At 49.8% G+C, this 17,533-nt stretch overlaps 1 protein-coding gene across 3 annotated transcripts in view; it reads right to left on the bottom strand.

Moving 5' to 3' along the window:
• Positions 1–17,533, bottom strand: part of RFX2 (regulatory factor X2) — a 98,410-nt gene that overhangs the window by 9,790 nt on the left and 71,087 nt on the right. For all 3 annotated transcript variants that reach the window (XM_075352526.1, XM_075352527.1, XM_075352525.1), the window contains 2 exons: positions 12,365–12,518; positions 3,726–3,768 (listed from right to left, as the gene is read on the bottom strand). In XM_075352526.1, coding sequence (XP_075208641.1) covers positions 3,726–3,768; positions 12,365–12,518 — 197 coding nt within the window. The remainder of the gene's footprint in view (positions 1–3,725; positions 3,769–12,364; positions 12,519–17,533) is intronic.

Raw genomic sequence — 17,533 nt, forward strand, 5'->3', positions numbered from 1 at the left:
TTATTAAGTGTCTGCTATGTAATACACACACACACACACACGGCCCCTTTGAAATTGTTGCAGAAGAAGTATTTGTCCCTGAAAATTATTGCAATTACACGTTTTGTTATAGAAATTTAATGTTTTCCAAAATTCTGGGTAAATAACTTTTTTCAAGTATGTGATGCTCGTTCAAACGCTCCTGTGGCAAGTAACAGGTGTGTGCAATATAAAAAGCACACCTGAAACCAGATAAAAAGGGGAGAAGTTGATTCAATCTTTGCCGTGTGTCTGTGTGTGCCACACTAAGTATGGAGAGGAGAAGGGAACTATCTGAGGACTTGAACCAAAATTGGTGAAAAAAAAAAAAAAAATCTTCAAAGATCTTGCTGTTCCTTTGTCCATGGTGTGCAATATAATCAATATGTTTACAACCCCCATAGCACCGGAACTAATCTCCCTGGTTGAGGATGACAATTGATGAAAATTTAGCACCAATCAAGTTCCAAAGAAATTCAAGGCTCAGGGTGCATCAGTGTCAGTGTTAACTATCCACCCACACTTGAATGAAACAAAACACTATGCCAGGAGACCCAGGAGGATCCTGCTGCTGACACAGGGACATAAAAAAAAAAAAAAGCTAGTATGCCGTTTGCCAAATGTATGCAACTAAGCCAAAATCCTTCTGGGAAAGCGTCTTGTGAAGAGAGGAGACCAAGATAGAACTCTTTCGGTTTACTGAAATATGGAATGAGGCTTACAAAGAAAGCTCTGGAGAGTTCTGATGTGACCAGTCCAAATCTAAATGCCATTTAACACCTCAAAATTGCTTTTGAGAGAAGGCACCCTTCAAATACGAGACACTGTTAGTTTACAAAGAAGAGTGGTCCAAAATTTCAGTGTAAGGGTATGTTCTCATGTTGCAGATTTGGGTGCAGATTTTCTGCACCAAAAACTGCATCTTTTAGCAGAAAAAATGTACGTTTGCTGCTGTGTTTTTTTTAATGCATCGTGATAGGAAAAACAGCAGAAACAATTGACATGTCAATTGTTTGGTGCAGATTTTTTTTCCTGCACCAAAATCTGCAACGTTGTGCACAGCACTTCAGGATTCTCACAGACTTGGCTAGGATGCGTTTTCACTTGCAGATGGATTAAAATCTGCAAGAAAAAAAAAAAAGCATCAAAAACGTAAAAAAAAACGCAATGAGTGCATACAGCCTAAGAAGCTTGTTAATTGTTATAGGAAGCAGTTTATTGCCATTACTTATTAAAGGGCGTGCAACCAAATATTAAGATGATGGTGCCAACAATTTTGTTAGGCCTATTTTTGGAGTAGTGTGTGAAATTATGTCCAATTTGCATTTTTTTTTAGGTTGTCCCAATAAACACAAAAGGAAATATACGTGTATAACAAAACATGTAAAGTTGCAAGAATTTTCTGTGAAAAACACGTCACTTTCTGGATCAATTTCAAGGGTGCCAAAAGCCACGACTGTGTATATAAGTATACACACACACACACACACACACACACACACACAGCATTGAAAAAAAGTATTCATACGAAACTTTTACACATTTTCTTCACGTTGCAGCCTTAAAACTTTTTTTTAGGATTTACCAAACACAAAGTAGCAAGTATTCCTGATGTGTAATGCTATGTGCCCACGGGAGCTCGTACCTGCGTATACATCTGCAGGTACGGCCGCAGGTTTACCGCAGCTGCCCGCGGTAATCCGCAGCTATTTTTAGCTGCGGTAGTACAGCGGAATAGCTGCAGTAAACCTGCGGACATTCATGAGACTTACCTGCGGACGTCCTGGCCTCTATCTCCATAGTGGAGGGCCGGGATTTCCGCAGGTAATTCCGCAGGAATAATTGACATGCAGTTACGTGCGGCTGCGGGACATCCGCAGCCACACATTCCGCAGCGTGGACACAAACACTCCCCATGTCCCATGGGATAACATGGGGAGTGTGTCTGTACATGCTGAAACCTGTGGATTTATCTGGAAAATCCAGATAAATCCGCAGGTTTTACGCAGCAAAATCCGCAGAAGCAAGCTCCCGTGGGCACATAGCCTAAAGGAAATGTTACATGGTTTTCTAAATATTTTAAAAATATAAATCTGAAAATAGTGACGTCCATTTGTATTCAGCCCGCCCTGAGTCAATACTTTGCAGGACCACCATTCAATGTAGTAAATGCTGCGATTCTCTCTCCCTCTCTCCATTGACTTACATTGGACCGGATTGTGGATCGGATCCGGACTTCTCTGACAACCCGCGACGGATCTGCCGGACCCGGATTATTAGCAATCCGCTCAACTCTAGCTGCAAGTCATTTGGGGTATGTCTCTACCAGCGTTGCACATCAAAAGGCTGACATTTTTGCCCATTCTTCTGTTCAAAATAGCTTTAGCTCAGTAACATTGGATGGAGACTGTCTATGAACAGCAATTATCAAGTGTTGTCACAGATTCTGACTGGGATTTAGGTCTGGACCATTCACACATCAATATACTTTGATGTAAACCCGGGGTGGGAAACCTTTTTTTTTTGGCCATTTGGATATTTATATCACCAGTCGTGAGACGTGCAAAATTATCAACTTGAAATGGATTCTGCTATATTTGGTCAAACATTTAATTCACTTACTCCTAATGTGATCACTGGAGCTGCTTCTCTTTGGTGAGGTATGTAATATTAGATGGCATATATATATGTTGCTCCTCAACTCCTTTTTACCAGGTTTGTGCTGGAGTGGTGCTGCCCCCAATCTTACACTCCACTCCAGCAGCTTCATCCTTCTCCGGCGCAGCTCCTGTCCCGTGGAGCCAAATTGTGCCCTTAACGTCTGACTCCAGGCCAGTGAGAAGTTATGTCACAAGTGCTCTATGCAACTCTAAAAACCAGAAGCGAGGCCCTCAAGAGATGCATTGATTTGTGTCCTCCAGCAATCTCCATAAAACAGGATAATTGCAGGAGACCGACCGGAGAGACACTGGAAAAAGATGAAGATGGCAGCAGCTGAGTATAAGACAGGGAGCAGAGGAGTTACATTTAGGGTATGTGCGCACGTTGCGTTCTACTCCGCAGCGTTTAAGCCACTGCATGTGCGCTTCAAATCGCAGTCGAAAAGCTGCATTTTGAAAACATTGTGCATGCGGAATTCATGCGTTCTGGATGCTTGCTCTGCCATAGACAGATTGGGAAAAGCATCTGAAACGCACAAAAGAAGTGACATAATGCTTTTTAGAACGCACATTTTGGCAAAATATTTCAGCAGCCGAAACGCTGAGTTCTAAAATGCAACGTGCAGATGGAATTTACACAATCTTCTTAGATTGTGCTGGGGACGCAGAACGCAGCGTAAAAGCATGAAAAAAAAATGCACACGTGCGCACACAGCCTTAAAGCACCAGTACAACGATTAAATTATAAAAAAAAAAACAAAAAAAAACGGCTGGAATGGTGCTTTAATTAGCCAGCACAGAGGATCTTCAGTATACTCCTTGGCTGTCATGTGCATTGTTGGGGAGAATAAGGGAGAGGGGACCGCATACCACTTTTAAAATCAGATCCTGGCTGTTTATAGCAACCACTATCTGCTGGCAATGACACAGGCTCTGTTTCTGAGCATCAATGACAGAGACTGTGTTATACAGTGTTTTGGGGACAGTGAAGTATGTGGCTCAAAGTTAAATACCGGTTTCTAAAGTCAAAATATGTAATTTACTCACCTTTATCCATTAACACGGGAGACATAGAGGACAGGTCACTGAACTGGAGAACAAAAATAAAAATATATATATGCATCTTTAATTTTTTTTAAATACAACATTTTGGAGGTTAAAAAAAATACGACCTAAATAAAGAGAATTTTGTTACTTACCGTAAATTCTTTTTCTTATAGTTCCGTAATGGGAGACCCAGACATTGGGTGTATAGCTTCTGCCTCCGGAGGACACACAAAGTACTACACTAAAAAGTGTAGCTCCTCCCTCTGAGCTTATACACCCCCTGGAGAACCAGATCTAGCCAGTTTAGTGCAAAAGCTGAAGGAGAATAGCCACCCACAAGTAAAAACAGAGCAAGAACCGGAACAGCCGGAGACTCTGTCCACGACAACAGCCGGTGATAACACGCGGATCAAGAAACTGCCAACAGGCAACAGGGAGGGTGCTGGGTCTCCCAATACGGAACTATAAGAAAAAGAATTTACGGTAAGTAAACAAAATTCTCTTTCTTTATCGTTCCTATGGGAGACCCAGACATTGGGACGTCTCAAAGCAGTCCATGGGTGGGAATAAACAGAAAAACTAAGAAGTAGGCGGAGTCTAACTTCACAAATGGGCGACAGCCGCCTGAAGGATGCGTCTGCCCAAGCTCGCATCTGCCGAAGCATGAGCATGCACTTGGTAGTGCTTTGAAAAGGTATGCAGGCTAGTCCAAGTGGCAGCCTGACAGACCTGCTGAGCCGTAGCCTGGTGCCGGAAAGCCCAAGAGGCACCGACAGCTCTGATCAAGTGTGCCTTGATCCCCGGCGGGGGAGGCACCTGAGAACACTGGTAGGCATCCGAAATGGTCGACCTAATCCAACGGGCTAAGGTCGGCTTAGAAGCAGAGAGGCCCTTACGCCGACCTGTGGCTAGCACAAAAAGAGAGGTGCACCGCCTAAGCACAGCGGTGCGAGACACATAGATCCGGAGCGCCCGCACCAGATCCAGAGTATGCAACGCTTTTTCAAAGCGATGAACAGGAGCCGGACAAAAGGAAGGTAGAGTAATGTCCTGGTTAAGGTGGAAAGGAGAAACCACCTTAGGAAGAAAGTCCGGAGTCGGACGGAGAACCACCTTGTCTTGATGAAAAACCAAAAAAGGTGACTCCGAAGAGAGCGCAGCCAAATCAGAGACTCTCCTGAGGGAAGTTATGGCCACTAGAAAGACCACTTTCTGTGAAAGACGAAACAAAGAAACCTCCCTAAGAGGCTCAAAGGGGGGTTTCTGCAAAACCGTGAGAACCAAATTGAGGTCCCAGGGATCCAAGGGCCGCCAGTAAGGTGGAATGATGTGAGACGCGCCCTGCATGAAGGTGCGGACCTGAGCCAGCCGAGCGAGACGCCGCTGGAACAGCACTGACAGAGCCGAGACTTGTCCCTTGAGAGAGTTGAGGGACAGTCCTAGCTGCAGACCGGACTGTAGAAAGGACAGAAGGGTCGGCAAGGAAAAAGGCCAAGGAGGATGTCCGGAAGAGCGACACCAGGACAGGAAAAATTTCCAAGTCCTGTGATAGATCTTGGCAGAGGAAGACTTACGGGCCCGAGTCATAGTGGAGATGACTTCAGGGGGGATACCAGAAGCCATCAAGATCCAGTACTCAAGAGCCACGCCGTCAATCTGAGAGCCGCAGAATTCTGGCGGAAAAACGGACCTTGTGAGAGAAGGTCTGGACGGTCCGGAAGATGCCACGGCACCTCTACGGACAGATGGAGCAGGTCTGGGTACCAAGCTCGCCTGGGCCAGTCTGAAGCAATGAGGATGACCCGACGGCCCTCCATCCTGATCTTGCGCAGAACTCTGGGCAAGAGAGCTAGAGGGGGAAACACGTAGGACAGACGAAACTGGGACCAGTCTTGAACCAGAGCGTCCGCTGCGAATGCCTGAGGATCGTGGGAGCGAGCCACGAAAACCGGAACCTTGTTGTTGTGACGGGATGCCATTAGGTCCACGTCCGGAGTGCCCCACTTGCGGCAGATTGACTGAAACACTGCCGGATGCAGGGACCACTCGCCACTGTCCACGGTTTGACGGCTGAGATAACCTGCCTCGCAGTTTTCCACGCCTGGGATGTGGACTGCGGATATGGTGGACTTGGAGTCCTCCGTCCATTGAAGGATGCGTTGCACCTCCAACATTGCCAGGCGGCTGCGTGTCCCGCCTTGGTGATTGATGTAGGCAACCGCTGTCGCATAGTCTGACTGGACTCGGATGTGCTTGCCCGCCAATAGGTGGTGAAAAGCTAGGAGAGCCAGAAGCACGGCTCTGGTTTCCAGCACATTGATCGAGAGGGCTGATTTCGGACGGAGTCCAAGTGCCCTGTGCTCGGTGGTGGAGACATACCGCTCCCCAGCCGGATAGACTGGCATCCGTGGTGAGGATCACCCAGGACGGGGCCAGGAAGGAGCGTCCCTGAGACAGAGAGAGGGGCCGAAGCCACCACTGAAGAGAGCTCCTGGTCTGTGGCGACAGAGCCACTAACCTGTGCAAGGAGGAAGGCCGCTTGTCCCAACAGCGGAGAATGTCCAGCTGCAGTGGACGCAGATGGAACTGGGCAAAGGGAACAGCTTCCATTGACGCCACCATCTGACCCAGCACCTGCATCAGGTGCCTGATGGACTGACGGCGGGGCCTCAGCAGAGAGCGCACCGCCAGTTGGAGGGACTGCTGTTTGATTAAGGGCAACTTCACAAGTGCCGGCAGAGTCTCGAACTGCATCCCTAGGTACGTGAGCCTCTGGGTCGGAGTCAGAGTGGATTTGGGCAGATTGACAAGCCACCCGAATTGGGCTAGAGTGGCGAGAGTGAGCGAGACACTCCGCTGACAGTCTGCGCTGGATGAAGCCTTGACTAGAAGGTCGTCCAGGTAAGGAATCACTGCCAACCCCTGGAGGTGCAGAACCGCAACCACTGCTGCCATGACCTTGGTGAATACCCGAGGGGCCGTGGCTAACCCGAAGGGAAGAGCCACGAATTGGAAATGTTCCTCTCCGAATGCAAAACGTAGCCAACGCTGGTGTGAAACTGCAATTGGCACTTGGAGATAGGCATCTCTGATGTCGATGGATGCCAGGAAATCCCCTTGGGTCATTGAGGCAATGACTGACCGCAGAGACTCCATGCGAAAATGCCACACCTGAACATGCTTGTTGAGAAGCTTGAGATCCAGGATGGGCCGAGAGGAACAGTCCTTTTTGGGGACTAGGAAGAGATTTGAGTAGAAACCTCTGAACCGTTCCCGGACGGGAACCGGTACAATTACTCCGTTGGCCTGCAAGGATGCCATGGCCTGAGAGAAGGCGGCGGCCTTGGAGCAGGGGGGAGTTGACAGAAAAAATCTGTCTGGCGGGTTGGAAGAGAATTCCATCCTGTAGCCGTGGGAGATGATATCCCGCACCCACTGATCGGAGACGTGTTGAAACCACGCGTCGCCAAAGTGGGAGAGCCTGCCACCGACTAAGGACGTTGCTGGCGCGGACAGATAGTCAAGAGGAGGCTGCCTTAGTGGCAGCAGCTCCTGCAGTCTTCTGTGGACGCGCTTTTGTGCGCCAGTTGGATTTTTGGTCCTTGGCTGAGTTAGTGGACGAGGCCGAGGGCTTAGAGGACGACCAGTTGGAGGAACGAAAGGAACGAAACCTCGACCGATTCCTACCCTGGACAGGTTTCCTGGTTTTGGTTTGTGGCATGGAAGTACTCTTCCCGCCAGTAGCTTCCTTAATAATTTCATCCAGCTGTTCACCGAACAGCCTGGACCCAGCAAAAGGGAGTCCAGCAAGGTACTTCTTTGAAGAAGCATCTGCCTTCCACTCTCGAAGCCACAAGATCCTGCGAATAGCGAGGGAATTAGCCGAAGCCACCGCAGTGCGGTGAGAAGCCTCCAGCATGGCAGACATGGCATAGGATGAAAAAGCTGAAGATTGGGAAGTTAAGGTAACCATTTCGGGCATAGATTCCCTGGCGAGGGAATGCATCTCCTCTAGAGAAGCAGAGATGGCTTTGAGAGCCCACACTGCTGCAAAAGTTGGGGAGAACGAGGCCCCTGCCGCCTCATATACAGATTTGGCCAGAAGGTCAACCTGGCGGTCAGTGGAATCCTTAAGAGAGGTGCCATCAGCCACTGATACAACGGTCCGGGCTGAGAGTCTAGACACCGGGGGGTCTACCTTTGGTGAATGAGCCCACTCCTTGACCACCTCAGGTGGAAAGGGAAAACGGTCATCAGAACCACGCTTTGGGAAGCGTTTGTCAGTACAGGCCCTAGGCTTGGTCACAGCGGCCTGAAAACTGAAGTGGTTAAAGAACACACTCTTTGCTCTCTTAGGCGAGGTAAACTGATGCTTTTCTGCCACAGATAGTTGCTCCTCTGATACTGGCGGATTGAGATCCAGTACTGAATTTATGGACGCAATCAAATCACTAACATCTGAGTCACTTTCGGACAGATCAATGGGACACATGGAGTTTGCCTCCAAGCCCCCTGTAAAGGCATCCTCCTCGTCCCGCGAGTCAGCTTCTGAAAAAGAGCCGAGGGACGAGGAAGGAGAGGGAGCCCTGCGTCTCCTCTTAGGAGGACGGGGTCTGGGACCAGATGATGAATCCTCTGTGAGCTCCGGTACTGAGAGAGCCCTAGCAGCAGAGGCACCCTGTGAAGGAGGCTGATGCATGTTCAGCAAAGTCCTGGACAGCTGTCCCATGGAGTCGGCAAAAGACTGGGAGATAGACCTAGATAAGGATTCTACCCAAGCCGGGGGTTCAGCCACAGGAGCCGGAGCAGCCGGAGAAACCACTGGGGGTGCGATTCCAGACTGAGGCATCGTCAGGTTAGAGCAGGCCTCACAATGTGGATAGGTGCTCGGTTCAGGCAGTAGGAGCTTACATGCAGCGCATACTGAATACAGCTTTGGAGCCTTGCTCCTCGTGTGAGACATGCTGCTGGAGTGGGGGCTCTGTCAGAGAATGACCCCCAGAGAGAATATACAGAGGTCCACAACCGGAGGTTGTGGCTTACCAGACCACTGGAGCGGTGTTGTGTGCCCTCCAGATCCCGAAGCCCGGACCCCCAAGCACCTCAGCAGGGATGCTGCAGACCATTGCTGATCGCAGGGAAAAACGCTGAGAAAATGGCCACCGGAGCGAAGAGAGGGGGCGGGACTCACTCTGGGAGCGGGATCTGGAGGGCCATAGAGACTTACAGGGGAGGAGACATGTACCCAGTGAGGAGTGTCCCTCCCCTGTGCAGAACGGCCGCTGGGCGGAGCCGCGCTGTCCCTCTGCATGAATGACATGCGAGGGCAGTGAAACCGAAAGTAGGCCTCCGGCGAAGCTAAAGCTAAATTTGAGCGGTGCAGCCGGCGCGCAGGCACCATCGGCGCGGTTCTCAGGCGACAGCCAGAGAACCCGCCGGAAATGTCATAAAACTCACTCAGCACACTCTCCCACAACAATAAAGTACAGGGACCCCCAATATATAAACGTCTCAGGTACTTAGCTTGCTGAGACGCAGGGTTCCAAGTCCCTGGGGATGAGTGCTTCGGTCCAGCAGGATCCTGAAGGGCTGCGGATGGAGACCGGTCTCCTGCCAAGCATGGAGAACCGTGCTGGCTCCCACTTCAAGCCAGAGCCCAGGAGGGATGGTGAAGGAGCACAGCATGTAAGGCTCCAGCCTTGGAATCAACCTTAACAGCACCGCCGACACAGTGGGGTGAGAAGGGACATGCCGGGGGTCCAGGCTTGGACCCGCTTTTCTTCAAACTCTTTCCAAAAATCAAAAAATCAGATGAGAATGCATGTGTGGATGTATGCCTCCTGAACACAAAGCGATAAACTGGCTAGACCTGGTTCTCCAGGGGGTGTATAAGCTCAGAGGGAGGAGCTACACTTTTGAGTGTAGTACTTAGTGTGTCCTCCGGAGGCAGAAGCTATACACCCAATGTCTGGGTCTCCCATAGGAACGATAAAGAAATTAAAGCTGCAAATCCACTGTTATATTTCTAGCGAGAATTATAGACACATTCCTATATCGCTCACTGCCAAGGTTTAAGTATAGCTATACTCCTTTAAGCACCATCTATACCAAACCTGAATTTAACATTTTTTTTTATACTTTTGGCTAAATAAATAAAAAAAAAAAAAAATACCTAGGAGACCATAACATTTTGAATTGGGAACTTTAGGGTATGTGGACATGATCAGGACTCGTTGCGCTTAAAACGCAGCGGGTCCGCATTTCTCCTTCGCAGGAGAACGCAGGAGACCGCAGCTGACTGTGCCCACCATCAGGGTTCAGTGCGCTGCAGTCTCTCGCTTGTGCTTTCCCTACAGTGGGCGCATGCGAATCCGCAGCAAACAATTGACATGCTGCGGTCTGGAAAGACGCTCCGCAGGTCAGGGTTTTCTGCAGAAAAAACAAGCACAGTGAGCGAGGGTTTCTAGAAATCCCATCCACTATGCTTGTACTGTACAACGCAACATTTTGGACACAGCTACATACAAAACACTGCAAATACTGATCGTGGGCACGCAGACATATTGGGCAATCAAATACAGTGCGTGAAATAAGTATTGAACAAGTCACCAATTTTCTAAGTAAATATATTTTAAAAGGTGCTATTGACGTGAATTTCTCACCAAATGTCGATAAATGTAAGATGGCACTCTGTAATATGGGAAAAGGCCGGGATGTGTCGCAGAGAACCTCTGCCATGAACCTGGAGTGTTCGCTGGGACTTGTAGTTCCACACGTCTGTCTGGTAACAGGTTTCAGAACTAAATTCATGGGATGGTCAGAAGTGATAGGCGGAACTGACCATCCACATACCTCCCACCCAGGGGTATGTCTGGGAAGATATCAGGGGTCTGGTTGTGATCACATGGCTCTCTACCAGGGTCCTGGAAGGAAATGGACCTGATGGAGCATATGGTGAGTCCATGTGGGGAGTGTGCTGAGACTCCTGGGCTGACTGGGTGTCAGCAAGTGAAGACCGCCATATAGGTCTTTGCCCGGGTACAGCTGAGAGGTCAGTGAGTAAAGGCTGTGATGCCGGCACTGGGACACTGTGTGTATGAAGCCTTGCAGATATGTTTTAATGAAATGTAACAGCGATTTATGACAGGCTTAAATAAACCGCATGGACATTTGAAGTGATAAAGTGCTCCTGTGTGACTCAATCCCGCTACCTGACGCATGGTTCCCCATACACTTGGGGTCCACGTCATCACACAACCCATCAAGTCCACACAGGCAAAGAAATCAAACCATACATGTTCATATATATAATGATTGTGTAATAATGAGAATGGACACGGTTCAGTGGGCTCCTTCGCTTTACTTCCCTCCATAAACGTTCTGTTGGATTCAGGTCAGGTGATTGACTGGGCCACCCTAGCACCTTTATTTTCTCTGAAAGAAATTGACAGTTTCCTTGGCTGTGTGTTTGGGATCACTGTCTTGCTAAAATGTCCACTCTCATTTTATCTTCATCATCTTGGTAGAGGACAGCAGATTTTTTTTTTTTTTTTTTTTAATCAAGAATGTCTCGAGACATTTGTCCATTCATTCTTCCTTCAATTATATGATGTTTGCCAGTGCCGTATGTTAAAAAAAACAGCCCCACACCATGATGCTCCCACCTCCAAACTTCATTGTTGATATGGTGTTTTTGGGATGATATGCAGTGCCTTTTGGCCTCCAAACATTATTGTGGAATGATGGACTCAATTTTGGTCTCATCTAACCAGACTATATTCTCCCAGCATATCACAGTTTTGTCTAAATGTTGTTAAGGGAACTATAAAACGTGCTTGTACATACTTTTTGTTCAGCAATGGAGTCTTGTGTGGAGTGTGCGCATAGAGGTCATGGAAGTTGAGTGAATTATTTACTTGTTTTCTTTGAAACAACTGTACTTGCTGATTCCAGGTCTTTCTGTAGCTCTCCACAAGTGGTTCTTGGACAACTCTTGATAATTCTTTTCACTTCTCTTTCTGAAATCTTGCGGGGAGCAACTGCTCGTGGCCAATTTACGATGTAATTATGTTCTTTCCACTTCCGGATTATGGCCCCAACTGTGCTCCCTGGAGCCTTCAGTAGTATAGAAATTCTTCTGTAATCAGTGCCATTAGTATGTTTTGCAAGAATAACGTTGCGAAGGTCATGCGACAGCCAATTGGTTTTTACAGATGAGATGTTTATTGTGTGGCACCTTGGTAATGAGCCCCCTTTTTATAGGCCATCAGTTGAACCAGCTGATATTTTCACTTTAGTAGCAACAATTGCTTTCTAATTATGGTAGAAGAAAGTAAGATTTCAGCTGGTGTCATGACTTTCCATGGCTTTTTGCACCTCTCTTTCTTCATATGTTTAATACTTTTTCCCTGTGTCATTTCTTATTATTACACAACTTAATTTATGGACACGTAGTGTTTGATCACTTTGACAGTGTGGATTGGATGGGTTGTTACCAAGATCTGGTGAGAAATTCATATCACTACCACATAGTAACGAGTTCTATACTTATTTCACTAGCTGTATGTCTGGAAGAAACTCATTACTTAGCTACTTGTAATGGCCAACATAGTACAATACCATGGAATGTATTAACCTACCTCTCCCATTACTGCAATAGGTGTCTCTCCTGTTGCTTGAGCCACTCTGTGTTCCACCAAGTAAAACATGTATTCATCATAAAGTAATCGAATTAAATGAAAGGACCCAAAACTGGCAGCACTACGCAAGGTGAGGTCCCGGATTACCATTGAGCTGCAAATTAAAGAAAAACATTGTGAATAGTAAGTGCAGAATAAAGAGAATTTTGTTTACTTACCATAAATTCGTTTTCTTATAGTTCCGTAATGGGAGACCCAGACCATGGGTGTATACCTTCTGCCTCCGGAGGACACAAAGTACTACACTAAAAAGTGTAGCTCCTCCCTCCTAGCATATACACCCCCTGGATAACCAAATATAGCCAGTTTAGTGCAAAAGCTGAAGGAGGACAGCCACCCACAAGTAGAGATAGAGCAAAAAACCGGAACAACCGGAGCCTCTGTCTACAACAACAGCCGGTGAAAACACACGGAACAAGAAAACTGCCAACAGGCAACAGGGAGGGTGCTGGGTCTCCCATTACGGAACTATAAGAAAAAGAATTTACGGTAAGTAAACAAAATTCTCTTTTTCTTCATCGTTCCTTATGGGAGACCCAGACCATGGGACATCTCAAAGCAGTCCATGGGTGGGAATAAACAGAAAACTGAGAAGTAGGCGAAACCTAACTTCACAAATGGGCGACAGCCGCCTGAAGGATGCGTCTGCCCAAGCTCGCATCTGCCGAAGCATGAGCATGCACTTGGTAGTGCTTCGAAAAGGTATGCAGACTAGACCAAGTGGCAGCCTGACAGACCTGCTGAGCCGTAGCCTGGTGCCGGAAAGCCCAAGAGGCACCGACAGCTCTGGTCGAGTGTGCCTTGATCCCCGGCGGGGGAGGCACCTGAGAACACTGGTAGGCATCGGAAATGGCCGACCTAATCCAACGAGCTAGGGTCGGCTTAGAAGCCGAGAGGCCCTTGCGCCGACCTGAGGTCAGCACAAAAAGAGAGGTGCACCGCCTAAGAGCAGCGGTGCGAGACACATAGATCCGGAGCGCCCGCACCAGATCCAGAGTATGCAACGCTTTTTCAAAGCGATGAACAGGAGCCGGACAAAGGGAAGGCAGGGAAATATCCTGGTTAAGGTGGAAAGGAGATACCACCTTAGGGAGAAAGTCCGGAGTCGGACGGAGAACCACCTTGTCCTGATGAAAAACCGAAAAAGGTGACTCCGAAGAGAGAGCAGCCAAATCAGAGACTCTCCTGAGGGAGGTTATGGCCACTAGAAAGACCACTTTCTGTGAAAGACGAGACAAAGAAACCTCCCTAAGTGGCTCAAAAGGGGGTTTCTGCAAGGCCGTGAGGACCAGATTAAGGTCCCAGGGATCCAAAGGACGCCGGTAAGGCGGAATGATGTGAGATGCGCCCTGCATGAAGATGCGCCCTGCATGAAGGTGCGCACCTGAGCCAGTCGGGCGATACGCCGCTGGAACAATACTGACAGAGCCGAGACCTGACCCTTGAGGGAAGGGAGGGATAGTCCTAGCTACAGACCGGACTGTAAAAAGGACAGAAGGGTTGGCAGGGAAAAAGGCCAAGGAGCATGGCCGGAAGAGCGACACCAGGACAGGAAGATTCTCCAGGTCCTGTGATATATCTTGGCCGAGGAAGACTTCCGAGCCCGAGTCATAGTGGAGATGACTTCAGGGGGGATACCAGAAGCCGTCAAGATCCAGTACTCAAGAGCCACGCCGTCAATCTGAGAGCCGCAGAATTCTGGCGGAAAAACGGACCTTGTGAGAGAAGGTCTGGACGGTCCGGAAGATGCCACGGCACCTCTACGGACAGGTGGAGCAGGTCTGGATACAAAGCTCGCCTGGGCCAGTCTGGAGCAATGAGGATGACCCGACGGCCCTCCATTCTGATCTTGCGCAGGACTCTGGGCAAGAGAGCTAGAGGGGGAAACACGTAAGACAGACGAAACTGGGACCAATCCTGAACCAGCGCGTCCGCTGCAAAGGCCTGAGGATCGTGGGAGCGAGCCACGTAAACCGGAACCTTGTTGTTGTGCCGGGATGCCATTAGATCCACTTCCGGAGTGCCCCACTTGCGGCAGATTGTCCGAAACACTGCCGGATGCAGAGCCCACTCGCCGCTGTCCACGGTCTGACGGCTGAGATAATCTGCCTCCCAGTTTTCCACGCCTGGGATGTGGACTGCGGATATGGTGGACTTGGAGTCCTCCGTCCATTGAAGGATGCGTTGAACCTCCAACATTGCCAGCCGGCTGCGTGTCCCGCCCTGGTGATTGATGTAGGCAACCGCTGTCGCGTTGTCTGACTGGACTCGAATGTGCTTGCCCGCCAACAGATGGTGAAAGGCTAAGAGAGCTAGAAGCACAGCTTCTGTGATTTCCAGCACATTGATCGAGAGGGCTGATTCGGACTGAGTCCAAGTGCCCTGCGCTCTGTGGTGGAGATATACTGCTCCCCAGCCGATTAGACTGGCATCCGTGGTGAGGATCATCCAGGACGGGGCCAGGAAGGAACGTCCCTGAGACAGAGAGAGGGGCCGGAGCCACCACTGAAGGGAGCCCCTGGTCTGTGGCGACAGAGCCACCAACCTGTGCAAGGAGTAAGTCCGCTTGTCCCAACAGCGGAGAATGTCCAGCTGCAGGGGACGCAGATGGAACTGGGCAAAGGGAACCGCTTCCATTGACGCCACCATCTGACCCAGCACCTGCATTAGGTGCCTGATGGAGTGACGGCGAGACCTCAGTAAAGAGCGCACCGCCAGATGGAGGGACTGCTGTTTGACTAAGGGCAGCTTTACAAGTGCCGGCAAAGTCTCCAACTGCATCCCTAGGTACGTGAGACTCTGGGTCGGAGTCAGAGTGGACTTGGGTAGATTGACAAGCCACCCGAACTGGACTAGAGTGGCGAGAGTGAGCGAGACACTCCGCTGACAGTCTGCACTGGATGAAGCCTTGACTAGAAGGTCGTCCAGGTAAGGAATCACTGCCAACCCCTGGAGGTGCAGAACCGCAACCTTTGCTGCCATGACCTTGGTGAATACTCGAGGGGCCGTGGCTAACCCGAAGGGGAGAGCCACGAATTGGAAATGGTCCTCTCCGATTGCAAAACGTAGCCAACGCTGGTGTGAAACTGCAATTGGTACATGCAGATAGGCATCTCTGATGTCGATGGATGCTAGGAAATCCCCTTGGGTCATTGAGGCAATGACTGATCGCAGAGACTCCATGCGAAAATGCCGCACCTGAACATGCTTGTTGAGAAGCTTGAGATCCAGGATGGGCCGGAAGGAACCGTCCTTTTTGGGGACTAGGAAGAGGTTTGAGTAGAAACCTCTGAACCGTTCCCGGGCGGGAACCGGTACAATTACTCCATTGGCCTGCAAGGATGCCACGGCCTGCGAGAAGGCGGCGGCCTTGGAGCAGGGGGGAGTGGACAGAAAAAATCTGTTTGGCAGGCTGGAAGAGAATTCTATCCTGTAGCCGTGGGAGATTATATCCCGCACCCACTGATCGGAGACGTGTTGAAACCACACGTCGCCAAAGTGGGAGAGCCTGCCACCGACCAAGGACGTTGCTGGCGCGGCCAGATAGTCAAGAGGAGGCTGCCTTAGTGGCAGCGGCTCCTGCGGACTTCTGAGGACGCGGCTTCATGCGCCAGCTGGGTTTTCGGTCCTTGGCTGAGTTAGTGGACGAGGCTGAGGGCTTAGAGGATGACCAGTTAGAGGAACGAAAGGAACGAAACCTCGACTGGTTCCTGCCCTGGACAGGTTTCCTGGTTTTAGTTTGTGGCAAGGAAGTACTCTTCCCGCCAGTAGCTTCCTTAATGATTTCATCCAGTTGTTCGCCGAACAGCCGGGACCCAGCAAATGGGAGCCCAGCAAGGTACTTCTTGGAAGAAGCGTCTGCTTTCCACTCTCGCAGCCACAAGATCCTGCGTATAGCGAGGGAATTAGCCGAAGCCGCCGCCGTGCGGTGAGAAGCCTCCAGAATGGCAGACATGGCATAGGATGAAAAGGCTGAAGCCTGGGAAGTTAAGGCAACCAATTCGGGCATAGAGTCCCTGGTGAGGGAATGCATCTCCTCCAGAGAGGCAGAGACGGCTTTAAGAGCCCATACTGCTGCAAAAGACAGGGAGAACGAGGCCCCTGCCGCTTCATATACAGATTTGGCCAGAAGGTCAACCTGGCGTCAGTGGAATCCTTAAGTGAGGTGCCATCAGCCACAGATACAACTGTCCGGGCTGAGATTCTAGACACCGGAGGGTCTACCTTCGGTGAATGAGCCCACTCCTTGACCACCTCTGGTGGAAAGGGAAAACGGTCATCAGAACTACGCTTTGGGAAGCGTTTGTCAGGACAGGCCCTGGGCTTGGTCACAGTGTCCTGAAAACTGGAGTGGTTAAAGAACACACTCCTTGCTCTCTTAGGTGATGTAAACTGGTGCTTTTCTACCAGAGACGGTTGTTCCTCCGATACTGGTGGATTGAGGTCCAGTACAGAATTAATGGACGCAATCAAATCACTAACATCTGCATCACCTTCGGTCAGATCAATGGGGCACATGGAGGTAGCATCCGAGCCCACAGTAAAGGCATCCTCCTCGTCCTGTGACTCAGCTCGTGAATCAGAGCCGCGGGACGAGGAAGGAGAGGAGCCCCTGCGTCTCCGTTTAGGAGGACGGGGTCTGAGCTCTGAGAGCTCTGCTGAGCGAGCCGTAGCAGCAGAGGCGCCCTGAGAAGGGGGCTGATACATGCTCAGCAGGGTCCGGGACAACTGTCCCATGGAGTCGGCAAAGGACTGGGAGATAGACTTAGAGAAGGATTCTACCCAGCCGGGGGTTCAGCCACCGGAGCCGAAGCAGCCGGAGGGACCACTGGGAGTGAGACTCCATGCTGAGGCACCACCATGTTAGAGCAGACATCACAATGTGGATATGTGCTCGGTTCAGGCAGTACGAGCTTACATGCAGTGCATATTGAGTACAGCCTTGCAGCCTTGCTCCTTGTGTGAGACATGCTGCTGAAGTGGGGGTTCTGAGCAGAATGCCCACCAGAGAGTATATAACTAGGTCCACAACCGGAGGCTGTGGCTTACGACCGTTTGTGTGCCCTCCAGATGCCACAGACCGGACCCCCAGAGAGATGCTTCAGGCAG

Source organism: Anomaloglossus baeobatrachus, chromosome 1, assembly GCF_048569485.1.
Source record: "Anomaloglossus baeobatrachus isolate aAnoBae1 chromosome 1, aAnoBae1.hap1, whole genome shotgun sequence".
In the NCBI taxonomy this organism is placed as follows: domain Eukaryota; kingdom Metazoa; phylum Chordata; class Amphibia; order Anura; family Aromobatidae; genus Anomaloglossus; species Anomaloglossus baeobatrachus.